The 16386-nt window shown below is 47.0% G+C and overlaps 1 protein-coding gene across 5 annotated transcripts in view; it reads left to right on the top strand.

Moving 5' to 3' along the window:
- The first annotated feature begins 856 nt into the window (after nucleotides 1–856).
- LOC130108945 (aldo-keto reductase family 1 member B1-like) overlaps nucleotides 857–16386 on the top strand; it is a 28037-nt gene continuing 12507 nt past the window's right edge. Inside the window, exons 1-4 of one of the 5 annotated variants that reach the window (XM_056275593.1) lie at nucleotides 857–981; nucleotides 10998–11132; nucleotides 14404–14571; nucleotides 14765–14881. In XM_056275593.1, the coding sequence (XP_056131568.1) occupies nucleotides 880–981; nucleotides 10998–11132; nucleotides 14404–14571; nucleotides 14765–14881 (522 nt within the window). In that variant the 5' untranslated portion in view covers nucleotides 857–879. Of the gene's footprint in view, nucleotides 982–3308; nucleotides 3430–10997; nucleotides 11133–12210; nucleotides 12361–13992; nucleotides 14049–14403; nucleotides 14572–14764; nucleotides 14882–16386 lie in introns of those variants that run through there. The other 4 variants (XM_056275594.1, XM_056275595.1, XM_056275597.1 and 1 more) reach the window with 4 other exon arrangements.

Raw genomic sequence — 16386 nt, 5'->3', positions numbered from 1 at the left:
AGGACAGGGTGAGAGAGAGAGAGGGAGGACAGGGTGAGAGAGAGAGAGAGAACGGGGTGAGTGAGAGAGAGGGGGGGGCGTAGCTGTGGTGAAAGTTCGTGTTTGATCTTCCCAGGACAGGTCAGGTCTCCCCGGTGTAGCATCTAATCTTATGCACAGTCTAAGAAAGCATGAATACCACCAGCCCCACCGGCCATTCATTATGGCCACACATCAAGGAAATGAAAGGAGTCACCACCACTGTGTGTGTGTGTGTGTGTGTGTGTGTGTGTGTGTGTGTGTGTGTGTGTGTGTGTGTGTGTGTGTGTGTGTGCACTTGCGCATGTTTGTTAATATGCTCCGAGGATGGCTATCCATTAGTCTGTGTGTGTCAGTGTCGGTCTAATCCTTCTATATGTTCGTCTTTATGTCCATACAGTTCCCTGACAAGGACATAGACTGTGTGTTTATTTAACTGAAATGGCTTTAACATGAATAATGGATAAAGGGATTTCTAACTCCTGTTTGTTCAAAGCCCAAATTCCCTCATCCGTACAATCACGACTCAACTCTTCATACACTTTGTCCATTTTTTTTTTCTTGACAGGCACCTGGTTTGACTCATCCTCTCTGTTGTATCTTCAAATGCCCAGTTGTGTCTCTTCTCCCTTTATTCTCATGCACTTGGTTCGGCGGAGTGGCGTCAGCCTGTGGTTGCAAAAGAAGGGCTTAGGAAATGGAAAATGCCCCCCTATGACCACCACCACCTCTTAGATGGCAATTGCATGTGGCCATCTCCTCGTCTGGTTTACCTGTTGGTCTTTGATCATGACAGAGCATGGGATGGTGTTTGATTCCCAGGGTACTTTGACAGTTGGCAGGCTGGCAAAGAGCCCTCCAATGTCTGAAGCAAGATCAGAGGAGACGGGGGCCCCTGAAAAGCAGACGTCCAGCTGGGAGAAGATCAGAAGAGACACAAACTTTCGGGAGAGCTATTGTGAGGTACACAGTGGCTGCTGGTGCTCATAACTTTTCCCTCTGTGTGTGTGTGTGTTTTTTTTTTTTTCATTTCTTCCTCTCTTATCCTCCGCTCAGAATGGTGAAATGGCTCAGTTAAAGGTCTGTGAGGTTTTATCTGATTTTGACAAAGGATGCTGTGTTTTTTACTCTGTCTTTTTGACTGCCTCTTGGGGTTTGGGGTCTCTGAATTGGCTGCGGTCTGTCTGTCTGTCTGTCTGCGCGCGCGCACCGGACTACACTGTGATAAAAATACGTCTTTCTGTAGGTACCCTGCATAATGCTGAGTAAAGGTTGCAGTCACAGTTTTTCTCAAGACAAACCTCAATTTTAACACGCTTAATAATATAACCTACATTTCCTACGTTAAATGCACTTATTGTAAGTCGCTTTGGATAAAAGCGTCGGCTAAATGACTGTAATGTCATGTGACCTTTTATGACTGATTTAAACATGCTACGTGATCTTGCAGGGAAGGGTCAGTGATGGGGTTTTCCTTATTATAAAGCAACTTTTTACATGCAGTATAGCCAAGGCTGGTATGTTTTACCTTTTGCTCATTTGAGAGCCCTGTGTGAGTTGAGCAGTCATGATCACTGGGTTGATATAATTATCAAAGTGGTAATGACAGCACTGTTTTACAAAGGTAGAAACAGGGAGCTGAAAGGAAACCCACTAAAGACGTTAACCTTGAGCATAGTTGGGGGGTTTGAAAGATTTGCTCCTATTCGGTGAGTGTGGCTATAGCTCCTTCTAGCGGCGAGTTGATAAAATGAGGAAAGAAGATTTGGAGACTGCCTGGGTAGCCTGCAAAGGGTCTCCATTGTAGACTACAAGTCAGGTCAGACTACAGATAGTACTTTGGGGTCGTGGGCAATTTCGACGCCTTGCGAGGCTCATTACACGGTGCTTTGAAATATTTCTCACATTCAGTCTGAGAATCCTCAAAATCTCAGGGGGAAACTTCCAGCTCTGAGGATTATGCATCAAATCTGTATATTGCAAGCCAGATTAAAATGAGGAGGGTTTAGTTTTTTCAAGGAATGGCGAAGTATTGCCCCGCGTACTGTCAGGAAGGAGCAATGTATTTTAATCTATACATTGCAAAGAAATCATAACTTTGCACATTTCCCATAAAATGCACCTCTCGGTAATTTCATGGAAGTGTTTCGACACTTCAGTGGAGCTGCCAGGCAAGAGGGAAAGAGGAAAGCCAAAAACGAGGTTCATGGATGTGATGAGGTGGGGACATGCGTGTGGTTAGCGTGAAAGAGGAAGATGCAGAGGACACAGAGAGATGGGAGGCGGATGATCCGCTATGGCGACCCCTAACGGGAGCAGCCAAAATTAATTTTGACACTTCTAGCAGACTGCATCATTGCGCCGAAAACGGAGCCGAAAATAATCTCAAAACGAGCCTGTCCGGGCCCGATTTATTTATTTGTTACAAACGGAGAAGAAAAAAGAATTAGTCTAAATAAAAAGACAATACTGTAGCGAATTCGAGGGGCAGTCCGGGAGACCGTCACCACAGCCGGGACGCGAACCCGTGTTTCCCACTCCGCAAGCGACAACGTGCATGCATGTCTAATTGGCTAACCCTAACCTTAACCAATCAGAGGTACAGTTCCCTGTGGTACTGTTGGAAAAAAAATGTCCCGGCGTGTCTATCGTTTTTCCAACCTACTTTAGATCTAACTTTCATCTGACAAAAGCGTTTGTACGCCTCTGATTGGCTAACCCTACCTAACCTTAACCAAACTGAGGCAGAGTTCCCTGCTGCGCTATTGGAAAAAAATATCGATTTGGTTTAGATTAACAACTGCTCATTTTGCAATGAACACACTGAAACAACAGAACGTGTGTTTTATGAATGTCAGTTTGCTGGTGCCTTTTGGGAAGATCTGCGTTACCGGTTGTTTCCTCAATTTGACAATTTCTCTGAACTACAAAAAAAAAGAAAGAAAAAGGATATGATTTTTGAGAAGAATGCTGCGGAACCCTGAATTGGTAGAACTTGAAGAGAACCATTAGGAACCTCCCTTTCGTTTATGTATTAAATTGTATTTATTTAATTTTCTTTACTTTATTCCCCCGCCCCTTTTTTTCATGTGTTGTACGTAGAATTTAAACATGTCAATAAAAAACGTGTCAATAATATATATATATATGTATGTATGTATATGTATGTATGTATGTATGTATATACTGGAAAAAAATAAGTCACGTCCCCGAGTTGACCGCAGGCATCAACAACGGCAGCTCACTCGGTGTTAACTGAGAGCGTCATTCTCTGGCGGCGAACCTCCGTACAACTTCTCTGACGATACCCTCGTGCTTCTTTTTCTATTTTTCTGCCTGAGAACAATGGCGACGTCTGTGAAATTGAACACCGGTGCACAAATGCCGATTTTGGGACTCGGTACGTGGCAGGTGCGTAACGTTTATTCAGCCGATCACTCTGCAGACACGCAGTGTTGTATCTTCCTTAGAGTATTGACCAACTTATACTGCTAGGTTACAACATAAATCAGTCGGGGGAGGGATTCGAAATTTGCCGTCATGACAGCCGGTGGTTTTATTATACAACTGTCACATGACACTCCAAAGGCACCCGTAATAGCAATACCCTGGTCCGCCTATAGGTGGCAGCAACGGACCATGTATAATCACAATATATAACATCTCCCCCCAACTTAATGAACATGTGGCATCACTAATATCAGAACAAACACCTGTAACCAATAAGCCACTATCATGACATGTAAACACCATGTTGTCCATGGTAACTAAAATATCTCAAATCCCTGGAATCAAAACTGTTCAATTACAAATAATAATATAATTAACAGTCCCCTACTCCCAATGACAAGCAACAATATTCCTTTTTCCTTTTTTTTTTTTAACGAAGGAAATGTGGTGGACTACTCAGACCCTGCCATAACCCTGGGGATTATTCTCCCCCATTCTTCAAGGGTGTGGCTACTATAAATCTAGGCATTTAGGAGACAGACCGGCGGTTAGCACCAGCCTCTGGCGGATCTACGAGGGGTGCAACAAGGCTAGACATCAGTGTGGAGCATATTGACAGTTCTGTCTCTGAAACTGCTGAAGAGATGGGCCCAGAAGAAGCAGGTTCTGTGTGACCTGGTGCATTCTGGGTGGGGTTGGGCTGGGTTGTCCTGCTCATATGGCTTAGCACAGACCACTGGTAGTGGTGATGTAGTGTTCTCAGACGCTGTTTCTGCAGCAAGCAGTTGGTCTGTGTGTCTCCTCCAGACAGTGTCCTCAGTTGTCCGGACTGTATAGGACACAGGCCCTGTCTGTGCCAGGATGGTGGCTGGTACCCATTTTGGTCCGGTGTTAAAGTTGCATGCCAGTACACTGTCACCTGGGAAGAAAACCCTTTCTTTTGCTTTATGTTGGCATTGATGAACCTGAGTTTGTTGTTTCAGGTGAACAGTCTCTTTGGTCACTGGTGGTTTTAAGAGGTCGAGGTTGGTGCGGATTTGTCTCTTCATGAGCAGTACCACAGGAGCAGCTCTTGTGGTTGTGTGGGGCACATTTCTGTAAGACAGCAGGAAGTTGTTCAGCCTCTGGTGGAGAGAGCCCTGGCCCTGAGAAGCCTTCAAAGCGTGTTTCATGCTCTGACCAAATCTCTCTGCTAATCCATTAGCAGATGGGTGATAGGGAGCAGAGCGGATGTGTTGCACTCCATTTACCTCGAGGAATCGCTCGAACTCTTGTGAGACAAATTGGGGCCCGTTATCACTCACCAGCTGTTCTGGGAAGCAAAACCGACTGAACATTTCCCCAAGTTTCTCAGCTGTTGTCGATCTCATTATGGCCACTTCTGGCCACTTGCTGTAAGCATCAACTGCCACCAGAAACATCCTCTCCTTGAACGGGCCAGCAAAATCAGTGTGAACACGCTGCCAGGGTCCCTCTGGCCATTCCCATGGGTGGGGGGGGGGCTGGCTGTGGCATGCCGTGCACCTGCTGACAAGATGGACATGTTCTCGCAGTCTCTTCTATTTGCCCATCCAGCCCAGGCCACCAGAAGTAGCTCCTGGCGAGTTCTTTCATGCGGACCATTCCGCTGTGGCCTGCATGTAGCTGCTGTAGTAGCCTTTTTCGCATTGTGGGTGGAATAATCACTATAATAATCACCCATAGGAGACATCCTGCCTGCACAGAGAGCTCATTCCTTCTTGCTAGGTCCGGTTTTAGCTCTGGAAGGTTCCCACTCCTTCCTCTGATCACAACATCTATCAGTTTGGACAGCACAGGGTCATTTCGGCTGTGTCGTTTCACTTGAGTAGAAGTGATGGGAGCCTCCTCCACTTGCCTGAAGTAGAAAATGCCAGCCTGCTGTGGCTCACCATGGTCAACCGGCAGGGGCAGCCTAGAGAGGCTGTCGGCATTTGTATGCAACTCCGACTTGCGGTATTTGATGTCGTAGTCATGGGCGGACAACAACAAGGCCCATCTTTGCATCCAACTGGCTATCAACGAAGGAATACCAGTATGGGGCCCGAAAATTGTTGTCAGGGGATGGTGGTCTCTCAGAAGGACAAATTTCCTCCCAAAGAGATATTGGTGAAATTTTCTGACCCCAAACACAATTTCTAGCGCTTCTCGTTCAATCTGCGCATGGTTGCGTTCGGCTTGGTTGAGTGTGCGTGAAGCGAACGCGACCGGCCGCTCTTCACCACTGGGCATGATGTGAGAAATGACTGCCCCGACTCCATAAGGGGAAGCATCACATGCGAGTTGTAAGGGCAATGTGGGGTCAAAGTGTGTCCGCGTGTCAGACTCAAGCAGCGCCTTTTTTGTTTGCGCAAAGGCAGCCTCACACTGTTCAGTCCATTTCCATGGCACAGCAGCTGGTGAAGCGGTCGCAGCAGAGATGGGAGGCTCGGTATGAATTTCCCATAGTAGTTTAGGAGCCCAAGATAAGAGCGTAGTTGACTCACATTTTGATGCGTCGGTGCTTCCACGATCACTTTGATTTTGGATGGAGCTTTGTGTAAGCCCTCTGAATCTATTACGTGACCCGAATACTCTACTGCAGACTGGAAAAACTCAGACTTTGATCTGCAGACCCTGAGTCCATATTCTTCCAGCCGCTGCAGTGTGGCGTCCAGATTTTCCAGGTGCTCTTGCTCTGTCTTCCCAGTGACCAGTATGTCGTCCAATTAACATTGGATGCCAGCCAAGCCGCTCAGTATCTGGTCCATCGCACGCTGGAAGAGAGCCGGGCCGATGTTATTCCAAAGGGTAGCCTGTAGTATTGGTAGAGGCCCTTGTGAGTGACGATTGTGAGCAGCTCTCTTGACTTCTCATCGACTTGCATCTGGAGGTAGGCTTGTGTGAGGTCAATTTTGCTGAATTTTTGTCCTCCAGCCAATCCAGTGAAAAGCTCCTCAATGTGGGGCAATGGATATTGTTCAGCCTCAAGCACTGGGTTTATGGTGACTATGAAGTCACTGCAGATTCTCCCCGAATTATCTTTTTTATAACTGGCACGATTGGAGTGGCCCAGTCACTCCGGCTGACAGGCTGCAGCACCCCCCTCTTGACCAAGGATTCCAGCTCGGCTTCCACTTTTGGCTTCATTGTGTAGGGAACTGGTCTGGCTTTCATGAACCTTTGTTTGCTGTCCGGCTGAATATTCAGTTTAATTGTTATGTCTTTCATTGTTCCCAGTTCCTCCTTGAACACATCTGCATGTTTGTTCAGAACCGTTGTCAGACGTTTTTCACCTTTGCACGCCATACGAATTGCAGGCCAGTCCAGTGTGAGCTCCTCCAGCCACGACCGACCCAGCAGAGATGGTAAGTTCCCTTTGACTACATACAATGGTAGTTTAGCTGTCTGGCCATTCACCAGGACTGTGACATTGACGACGCCTTTTGTTCGCACTGACTCGCCGGTGTATATTTTCAGTTTGAGGCTGGTTGGTTGTAATGGAAGGTGCTGCAAGGTTTCCTTGTAAACAGCATACGACACAATGGAGACAGCTGCACCGGTGTCAATTTCCATGCACACTGGTTTCCCCTCCAGCAGTGGAGTTTCCCAATATCCATCTGGACCTCCCTGCACTGACAGTACATACACTGATGCCTCATCTGATGAGCTGTTGGGCTCAGCGGTGGTGTGGCTTGGTTCCACACTGTGTACAGACTGTCTCTTTTTGAATTTGGGCATTGGCTTTTTGGTTACTTGCTTGCCTTGGGTTTCTGTCAGCTCCCTTAATTCTGCAAGCGCGTTCCAGGTGCCCCTTTTTTCCACACTTCCTGCAATCCACATCCTTAATCCAACAATCAGCTGCAAAATGTCCTGTTTTGTCGCATAGGTAACATTTTTCATGAGCCCCCTTGTCCACGATGGAGACCCGGTGTAGTTTACCATTTGCACTGAGGTGCTGATCCTCCCTGGTAGCTAGCTCCACTGACACAGCAATCTCGACAGCTTTATCCAATGTGAGTGAACCTTCAGTTAGCAGACGTTTCTGAGTAGCCTCACTCCTCAGCCCGCACACGAGTCTGTCTCTTATGGTGTCATTCAGCACATCATTGAATTCACAATGCTCTGCTAGCCTCCTCAGTGCAGCCACAGACACTGTTACACTCTCCCCTTCCTCTTGGTTTCTTTTATGGAAACGAAGACGTTCTGCAATTACCAGTGGTTTGGGTGAGAAATGGGCCATCAACGTAGCCACTATGCTAGCGTAGCTTTTAACCCCAGGCTCGGCTGGCTGGACCAGGCAACGCAGCAGACCAAAAGTGTTCGGTCCCATTACACACAAGAACGTTGGCACAATCTTCTCATCTGCAATCCCATTTGCTTGAACAAAGTATTCAAAACGTTCTGTGTAGGAGCGCCACTGCTCAGTATTTTCATCTAAGGGGTAAATGATCCTAATCATCCCCGCCATTTTCACCTCGTTCGCCGCTTTGTTTCACAAGTATCTTACCTCTGCCGAAACTGCTGCCTCTGACGGTGAAGCTAACTTGGTAACCTACTAGCTTCCAGCTTTCACAGCAACAGTCCGGCGCAGAATCTTCAAAACCAGTGGAGAAACACACGCGGATTTCGAATAAGATCCTCGTCGCCACTTTGTTGTATCTTCCTTAGAGCAGTGACCAACTTATACTGCTAGGTTACAACATAAATCAGTCGGGAGAGGGATTCGAAATTTGCCGTCATGACAGCTGGCGGTTTTATTGTACAACAACTGTCACATGACACTCCCAAGGCACCCGTAATATCAATACCCTGGTCCGCCTATAGGTGGCAGCAACGGACCAGGTATAATCACAATATATACCACGCAGTAGCATGTAGTGTGGCTGCAGATTGAAAGTGTGAATTGGTGAGCTACAACTTTCCTACGCCTGAGTTACTGCTGTGTTAAGTTACTGCTCTGTAATGTCACGTATTGTGCAGATATCTGCATAATCACCCGTGCAGCCGTGAGATTTTGTTTTTTTGGGGGGAGATTGATATCGTATCAGTAACGCTGGATCTGTTTGGGTGTAGTAACTACGAGTTATAGTTAACACGGTTTAATGTTACATATAGTGTTGACACAACAATATGTAAATAATATTAATAACAATAGTGAGTTATTCCTTATCCGATGCAAGGGTCTAAGGACAGGATGTTGTGTTGCGGTAAAGCCCCTTGAGGCAAATTTGTAATCAGAGGTAGAGTTCCCTGTAGTACTGTTGGGGAAAAAATGTCCCGGTGTGTCTGTCGTTTTGCCAACCTTTTTTTTGGGGGGGGGGGCTAATTGTATCTGGCCAATATCCCACTCTTCCTAGCCGTCCCGGTCGCTGCTCCACCCCCCTTGCTGATCCGGGGAGGGCTGCAGACTACCACGTGATGTCTCCTCCGATACATGTGGAGTCGCCAGCCGCTTCTTTTCACCTGACAGTGAGGGGTATCACCAGGGGGACGTAGCGCGTGGGAGTGTTATAGCTTGTAGTTAGTCCGCCGCCCACTGGGGGCAGTAGAAGGGAGAAGTAAGAAACTGACGTAAAAAAGAGAGGAAAATAAACAGCTGATGTGGGCGATTACTGAGCAGTCGTGTCGTTTCTGCTGTATAATATGTGGATAAAAAACATTTGCGACGATGTAAAAGCAACGCTAAGAAGTAATGTACCATATCGTGAGCTACGTGAGCGACGCGAAGGCACAGTTACGTAACGCCTGAGTAGGCGGCGAAGCCAGCGAGAGTGGAGCCAAGTGAAGTATCGGCGACGAAACAATAACGATGTCGGTCTTTGGAAACATGCATTAGATCCAACTTCGGAAAATTTGAGTAGATACGTGGGCAGGCCGGAGTTTTATTTTGAAGCAAATTAGGTAACGGAAGAAAAGACAAAACGGGCCATTCTTTCTGCGTGCGGCAGCGCACTGTACGGGCTAATAGTCGATCTGATTGCGCCACTGAAACCTACTGAAGTCACGTTTGCGGTCCTAGTTAAGCGTGTAGGTGAGCATTTCGATCCCAAGCCAAATGAAATTGTGGAGGGATTTTAATTTCAGTCCTTTGCCACACTGTGTGGCTTCGGTAATACATTAGAGGAGCGACTGGGAGATCAGTTCGTTTTGGGGCATAGGCTGTGAACAGATGCATCGCCGCCTACTGGCAATCTCTAGTTTGACATGGAAGTCTGCCCATGATACAGCCATAACACCGGAAGCAGCAGATAAAGGTGCACAAACCCTGCAGCCTGTACCCCAAGTTAATCAGGTAGCAAACCCAGGGTCAGTTACACATGCACGACAAGGGACAAAGTCAACAACATGCTACCGCTGTGGGGATCCACACCCAGCTGACAACTGCAGGTTTAAAGACTTAGAGTGTCATTACTGTAAAAAAAAAACGGTGTCATATCGCCCGTGTGTGTGTAAGCAGCGGATAAAGGACAAAGGCAAGCAGACTCGGACGCTGGGCTCAAGGAAAGCTCATCTCATGTCAGAGTATTCTCCGTCGTCGGCTGTAGAGGAAGGGGAGGAACAGCTTGGTCATCTTTTGGCGCTGAAAGAGAGACCACATGGTCCACTATAACAGTTGAGCTGAACAACTGTCCAGTGCATTTTGAAGTGGACACGGGGGCATCTCGAACGGTCATAGGTGAGGAGTGTTCTACCAGACTACAAGCCACAGTCCCAGGGTTGGAGCAAAGCTACGGTGAACGTTCACTATAAGGGCTCGACATTACAGCTGAACGTGCTGGTAGTCCGCAACCGAGGTCCAAATCTGCTGGGACGGGACTGGATGAGTGTGTTGCGGCTCAACTGGAAAGAGATTTTCAAGCCAATTTTCAGGGTCACAGACGGCGAGCTGCAACATGTTCTCTTCAAACATGATATCTGCAAAGATGAACTTGGGACATTAAAAGGGATGGAAGTGCGTTTCCATATTGATCAGACTGTAAACCCCCCCCCCCGGAAAACTTGATTTGTAGTTAGTGGCCAGAGCTTGTTGGGGCACAATAATCCTTGTTCTGAGTCCACCGCCACTCTGAGTTAGCTGCCTTTATATCGTTCTTTCAGTGAATATGATGTTATTTGGTTAGACCCATATTTCCTCATCTGTGAATCTTCCATCCATTATCCAAACCACTTATCCTGCTCTCAGGGTCGCTGGGATGCTGGAGCCTATCCCAGCAGTCATTGGGCGGCAGGCGGTGAGACACGCTGGACAGGCCGCTAGGCCATCACAGGGCTCTGAGTGTTGATGGGCATTTATTTCAAAGTAATGGTTACGCTCAACGAGGGATGGAGGGATGTTATATCTTGTAGTTAGTCCGCCGCCCACTAGGGGGGGTAGAAAGGAGACGTAAGAAAATGACGTAAAAAAGAGGAAAAAAACAGCTGATGTTGACGGTTACTGAGCAGTCGTGTCGTTTCTGCTATGTAATATGTGGATAAATAACAGGGAGGGTCACGCTATTCCCCCCCCTGTTCCCCTCCCCCTCCAACAGGCGCCCAAACCGACCAGAGGAGGCGCCAGTGCAGCGACCAGGACACATACCCACATCTGGCTTCCCTCCCGCACAATTGTGTCGCCCAGCCAAGCCGGAGGTAACGCGGACATTCGAACCGCTGTCCCTATGTCGGTAGGTAACGCAATAGACCGCCACACCACACCACCCGGATGCCCGTCGTTTTTCCAGCATACTTTAGATGGTGGGTTCACGAATGCGTCGTCCGGTGGGAGGGAACTCCGCTGCACGTCATCAAATGCTCACAGCGGAGTCACGTATTATGTTGCGCTTTATAGTTATTTAGCTGTGTGGTTTTTTTTTACAATCCACGTTGACATAGAATTGGTAAGTAAAGGGTGCGAGGGCCAAAGGACCGAGTTGCGTCTAACGTCAATCTACTGTTTCCCCGCTGTTCCTAAACTGAACTAGCCCCTACCCACGCCCCTACCCAATCACAAGACTGGCCGATTCCGCTGTGAGCATTTGATGACGTATAGCGGAGTTCCCGCCCACCTCCCTCCGGACGATGCCTTCTAGCAACAACCACTTTAGATCTAACTTTCGTATGACGAAAGCGTTTGCACGCCTCTGATTTGTTAACCGTACCCAACCTTAACCAATCAGAGGCAGAGTTCCTCACTGCGCTATTGAAAAATAAAATACCGATTTGGTTTAGACTGTAACAACTGCTCATTTTGCAACGAACACACTGAAACAACAGACCGTGTGTTTTATGAATGTCAGTTTGCTGATGCCTTTTGGGAAGATCTGCATTACTGGTTGTTTCCTAAATTTGACAATTTCTCTGACCTTAAAAAAAAAGGATGTGATTTTTGAGAAGAATGCTGTGGAACTCCGGCTTGATAGCAGAACTTGAACTTGAACTTGAAAAGAACCCCAACGACCCCCCCCCCCATTTCATTTATGTATTTATCCATCCAACCATTATCTGAACGGCTTATCCCGCTCTCGGGGTCGCGGGGGTGCTGGAGTATTGAATTTTATTTATTTAATTTTCTTTACTTTTATTCCCCCGCCCCTTTTTTCATGTGTTGTGCGTATAATTTAAACATGTCAATAAAAACGTGTCAATTATATATATATATATATATATATAGGAAAAAAATAAGTCACGCCCCGAGTTGACCGCAGGCATTAACAATCAACCTACGATCTGACCGAACGACGACTCACTCGGTCTTAACTGAGAGCGTCATTCTCCGGCGGCGGTCCTCCGTACAACTTCTCTGACGATACCTTCGTGCTTCTATTTCTCTTTTTCCGCCTGAGAACAATGGCGACGTCTGTGAAATTGAACACCGGTGCACAAATGCCGATTGTGGGACTCGGTACGTGGAAGGTGCGTAACGTTTATTCCGTCGATTACTCTGCAGACATTCACGTAATAGCGTAGTGTGGCTGCAGATTGAAAGCGTGAATAAGTGAGCTGCAACTTTCTTACGTCTGAGTTACTGCTGTGTTAAGTTACTGCTCTGTAAGGTGGCGTATTGTGCAGATATCTGCATGATCAGCCGTGCAATCGTTGAGATTTGGTTTTTTTTTAGAGACTGATATCGTATCAGTAACGCTGGATCTGTTTTGGATGTAGTAACTGCGAGTTATATTTAACACGGTTTAATGTTACATATAGTGTAGACACGACAATAAGTAAATAATAATAACAATAATGAGTTATTCCTTATCCGATGCGAGGGTCTAAGGAGGTTGTGTTGCTGTAAAGCCCCTTGAGGTAAATTTGTAATTTGTGATATTGGGCTATACAAATAAAATTGACTAGACTTGACTTGACAACGCCCTCATGATGTAATCCATGCTGTCTAGTAGCTGTAGGTTATAACAATAATGTTGATGATAAGTAACTAAATTTATACAACACGTTTCATACATGAAATGCAGCTGAAAGTTCTACACAATACAAAGAGTATGCACCATTAAAACTCCTCTTCATTTAGCAATTATAAGACAGAAAATTCAAGGTTTCCATTTACTTTATTCCTTTTTCCATCTTTTTAAAACTTATTACAGGATTGTTGCTTTTTTTCTGTGTCTTAAATGAATTTGACTGGGAATTTTGGTTGGATACTGTAAGTGAAAGCAGGTTCAGAGTTATAAAGTTGATCAGCCACAGCATGATGATATGGGGAAGAGTTATAGAAGCTAGGTTAAGAGAAGAAGTAACTGTCAGTGATTAGCAGTATGGTTTCATGCCACGAAAGAGCACTACAGATGTGATGTTTGCTTTGAGAATGTTGATTGAGAAGTATAGAGAAAACCAGGAGTTGCATTGTGTCTTTGTGGATTTAGAGGAAGCATATGACAGGGTGCCAAGAGCGGAGGTGTGGTATTGTATGAGGAAGTCGGGAGTTGCAGAGAAGTATGTAGGAGTGGTGCAGGATATGTATGAGGAAGTGTGACAGTAGTGGGGTGCGCAGTTGGAAAGACAGATGGGTTCAAGGTGGAGGTGGGCTTACATCAAGGATGGGCTCTGAACCCTTTCTTGTTTGCAATGGTGATGGACAGACTGACCAACAAGATCAGGCAGGAGTTTCTGTGGACTATGTTTGCGGATGACATTGTGATCTGTAGTGAGAGAAGGTTGCGGGTTGAGGAGAGCCTGGAGAGGTGGAGGTATGCACTGGAGAGAAGAGGAATGAAAGTCAGCAGGAGCAAGGCGGAATCCAAATGAGTGAATGAGAGGGAGGACAGTGGAATGGTGAGGCTGCAAGAAGTAGAGGTGACGGAGGCGTATGAGTTTAAATACTTGAGGTCAACTGTCCAAAGTAATGGGGAATGCAGAAGAGAATGCAGGCAGGGGGAGTGAGTGGAGAAGAGTGCCAGGAGTGCTTGGCAACAGAAGGGTATCAGCAATAGTTAAAGGGAAGGTTTACAAAATGGTTGTGAGACCAGCTATGTTGTATTGTTTGGAGACAGTGGCACTGATGAAAAGACAGGACGTGGTGCTGGAGGTGGCAGAGTTGAAGATGCTAAGATTTTCATTGGGAGTGACAAAGAAGGACAGGATTGGGAGTGAGTATATTAGAGGGACAGCTCAGGTTAGATGGTTTGGAGACAAAGCAAGAGAGCCAAGATTGAGATGGCTTGGACATGTGTTGAGGCGAGATGCTGGGTATATTGGGAGAAAGATGCTGAATATGGAGCTGCCAGGGAAGAGGAAAAGAGGAAGGCCAAAGATGATGTTTATGGATGTGGTGAGAGAGGACATGCAGGTGGCTGGTGTGACAGAGGAAGATGCAGAGGATAGGAAGAGATGGAACCCCTAACAAGAACAACCGAAAGTAGTAGTAGTAGTAGTAGTAGTAGACTGTAAATGAAAGCAAAATGTTTCCATTAAATCTCCCATCTCCTCTCCTGCCTCTTACAGTCCCCCACTGGTAAAGTGATGGAGGCGGTGAAAGCAGCCATCTCTGCTGGCTACAGACACATCGACGGAGCCTTTGTCTACGAGAATGAGGTGGAGGTGGGTGAGGGCATTCACGCCATGATCAAGGAAGGAGTGGTGAAGAGGGAGGACCTCTTCGTGGTCAGCAAGGTGAGTTATGGTTGCACGTATACGTTGCACACACATGCATTGTTGTTTCTACCCCATAGTAACCATATAATTGATATCAATTGAAATAGTGTTATTTGTAGAAGTTTGATGTTTTTGGGGTTAGAATTTGGCCATGTACACCACTGCCAGCCTGATTTCTGAAAGAATAATGTCTTTCTTGTTCTTTCTGTAGCTGTGGTGCACCTTCCATGAGAAGTCTCTGGTAAAGGGAATCTGTGAGAAGACTCTAAGTGACCTAAAACTGGACTACCTGGATCTCTACCTAGTGCACTGGCCCATGGGGTTCAAGGTAAAAAAATGGGGTCAGATAAAAATGTCGTGGATGTGAGACTGGAAAGTTAACAAGATCAGCCTTTTCCTTTTGACAGTGGTTTTTTTTGGGGGGGGGGGGTTGATTTGTTTGCTTGCAGTGCTTTTTGATATAGTTTCTAACAAGCAAATCACATGTTAATAATATGACAAATGAACATTACAGTCTGGACTAATGTAATTCATTCATTCATTCATCATCAGCCGCTTCTCCAGGGTCGGGTCGCAGTGGTAGCAAGCTAAGTAGGGCACTCCAGATGTCCCTCTCCCCAGCAACACCCTCCAGCTCCTCCTGGGGGATCCCAAGGCGTTCCCAGGCCAGATTGGACATGTAGTCCCTCCAGCGAATTCTGGGTCTACCACGGGGTCTCCTCCCAGTTGGCCGTGCCCGGTAAACCTCCGAAGGAAGGCACCCAGGAGGCATCCTAATCAGATGCCTGAACCACTTCAACTGGCTCCTTTCGACGCGAAGGAGCAGCGGCTCTACTCCGAGCTCCCTCTGGATGTCCGAGCTCCTCACCCTGTCTCTAAGGCTAAGCCCAGCCACCTTACGGAGGAAACTCATTTCAGCCGCTTGTTTCCGTGATCTCACCCTTTCGGTCACGACCCAAAGCTCATGACCATAAGTGAGGGTTGGGACGAAGATTGACTAGTAAATTGAGAGCTTTGCCCTCCGGCTCAGCTCCCTCTTCATCACAATGGTCCGGTACAACGTCCGCATTGCTGCTGATGCTACACCAATCCACCTGTCAATATCCCACTCACTCCTACCCTCACTTGTGAATAAGACCCTGAGATACGTGAACTCCTTCACTTGAGACAACAACTCATCCCCAACCCGGAGGGAGCAATCCACCATTTTCCAGTAGAGAACCATGGCCTCAGACTTGGAGGTGCTGACTCTCCTCCCATCAATTTCACACTCAGCTACAAACCGCCCCACTGTGCACTGGAGGTCGCGTTCTGATGAAGCCAACAAAACCACATCATCTGCGAAGAGCAGAGATGTAATTCTGAGGTTCCCAAAATGGACATACTCCTCACCTTGGCTGCACCTTGAGGTCCTGTCCTTGAATATCACAAACAGAATCGGAGACAAGGGACAACCTTGGCAGAGTCTGACACCCACCGAAAACATGTTTGACTTTGTGCTGAGAATGTGGACACAGCTCTCATTTTGGTTATACAAGGACCGGATGGCTTGTAGCAACTGCCCCGGTACCCCATACTTCCGCAGTGCCCCCCACAGTGCCCAGGGGTACATGGTCATAAGCCTTCTCCAAGTCCACAAAACACAGGTAGACTGGCTGGTCAAATTCCCATGTCCCCCTCAGCACTTCAGCAAGGGTAAAGAGTTGGTCTGTTGTTCCACAGCCAGGATGGAATCCGCATTGTTCCTCCTGGCTCCGAGGTTCGACAATTGGTCTGAGCCTCCTTTCCAGCACCTTAGAGTAGTAGACTTTACCAGGGTGGCTGAGCAGGGGC

This window comes from Lampris incognitus, chromosome 3, assembly GCF_029633865.1.
Source record: "Lampris incognitus isolate fLamInc1 chromosome 3, fLamInc1.hap2, whole genome shotgun sequence".
NCBI classification, from domain to species: Eukaryota; Metazoa; Chordata; class Actinopteri; order Lampriformes; family Lampridae; genus Lampris; species Lampris incognitus.
The sequence above is the reverse complement of the archived record's forward strand: the minus strand, read 5'-3'. Positions and strand labels throughout refer to the sequence as shown.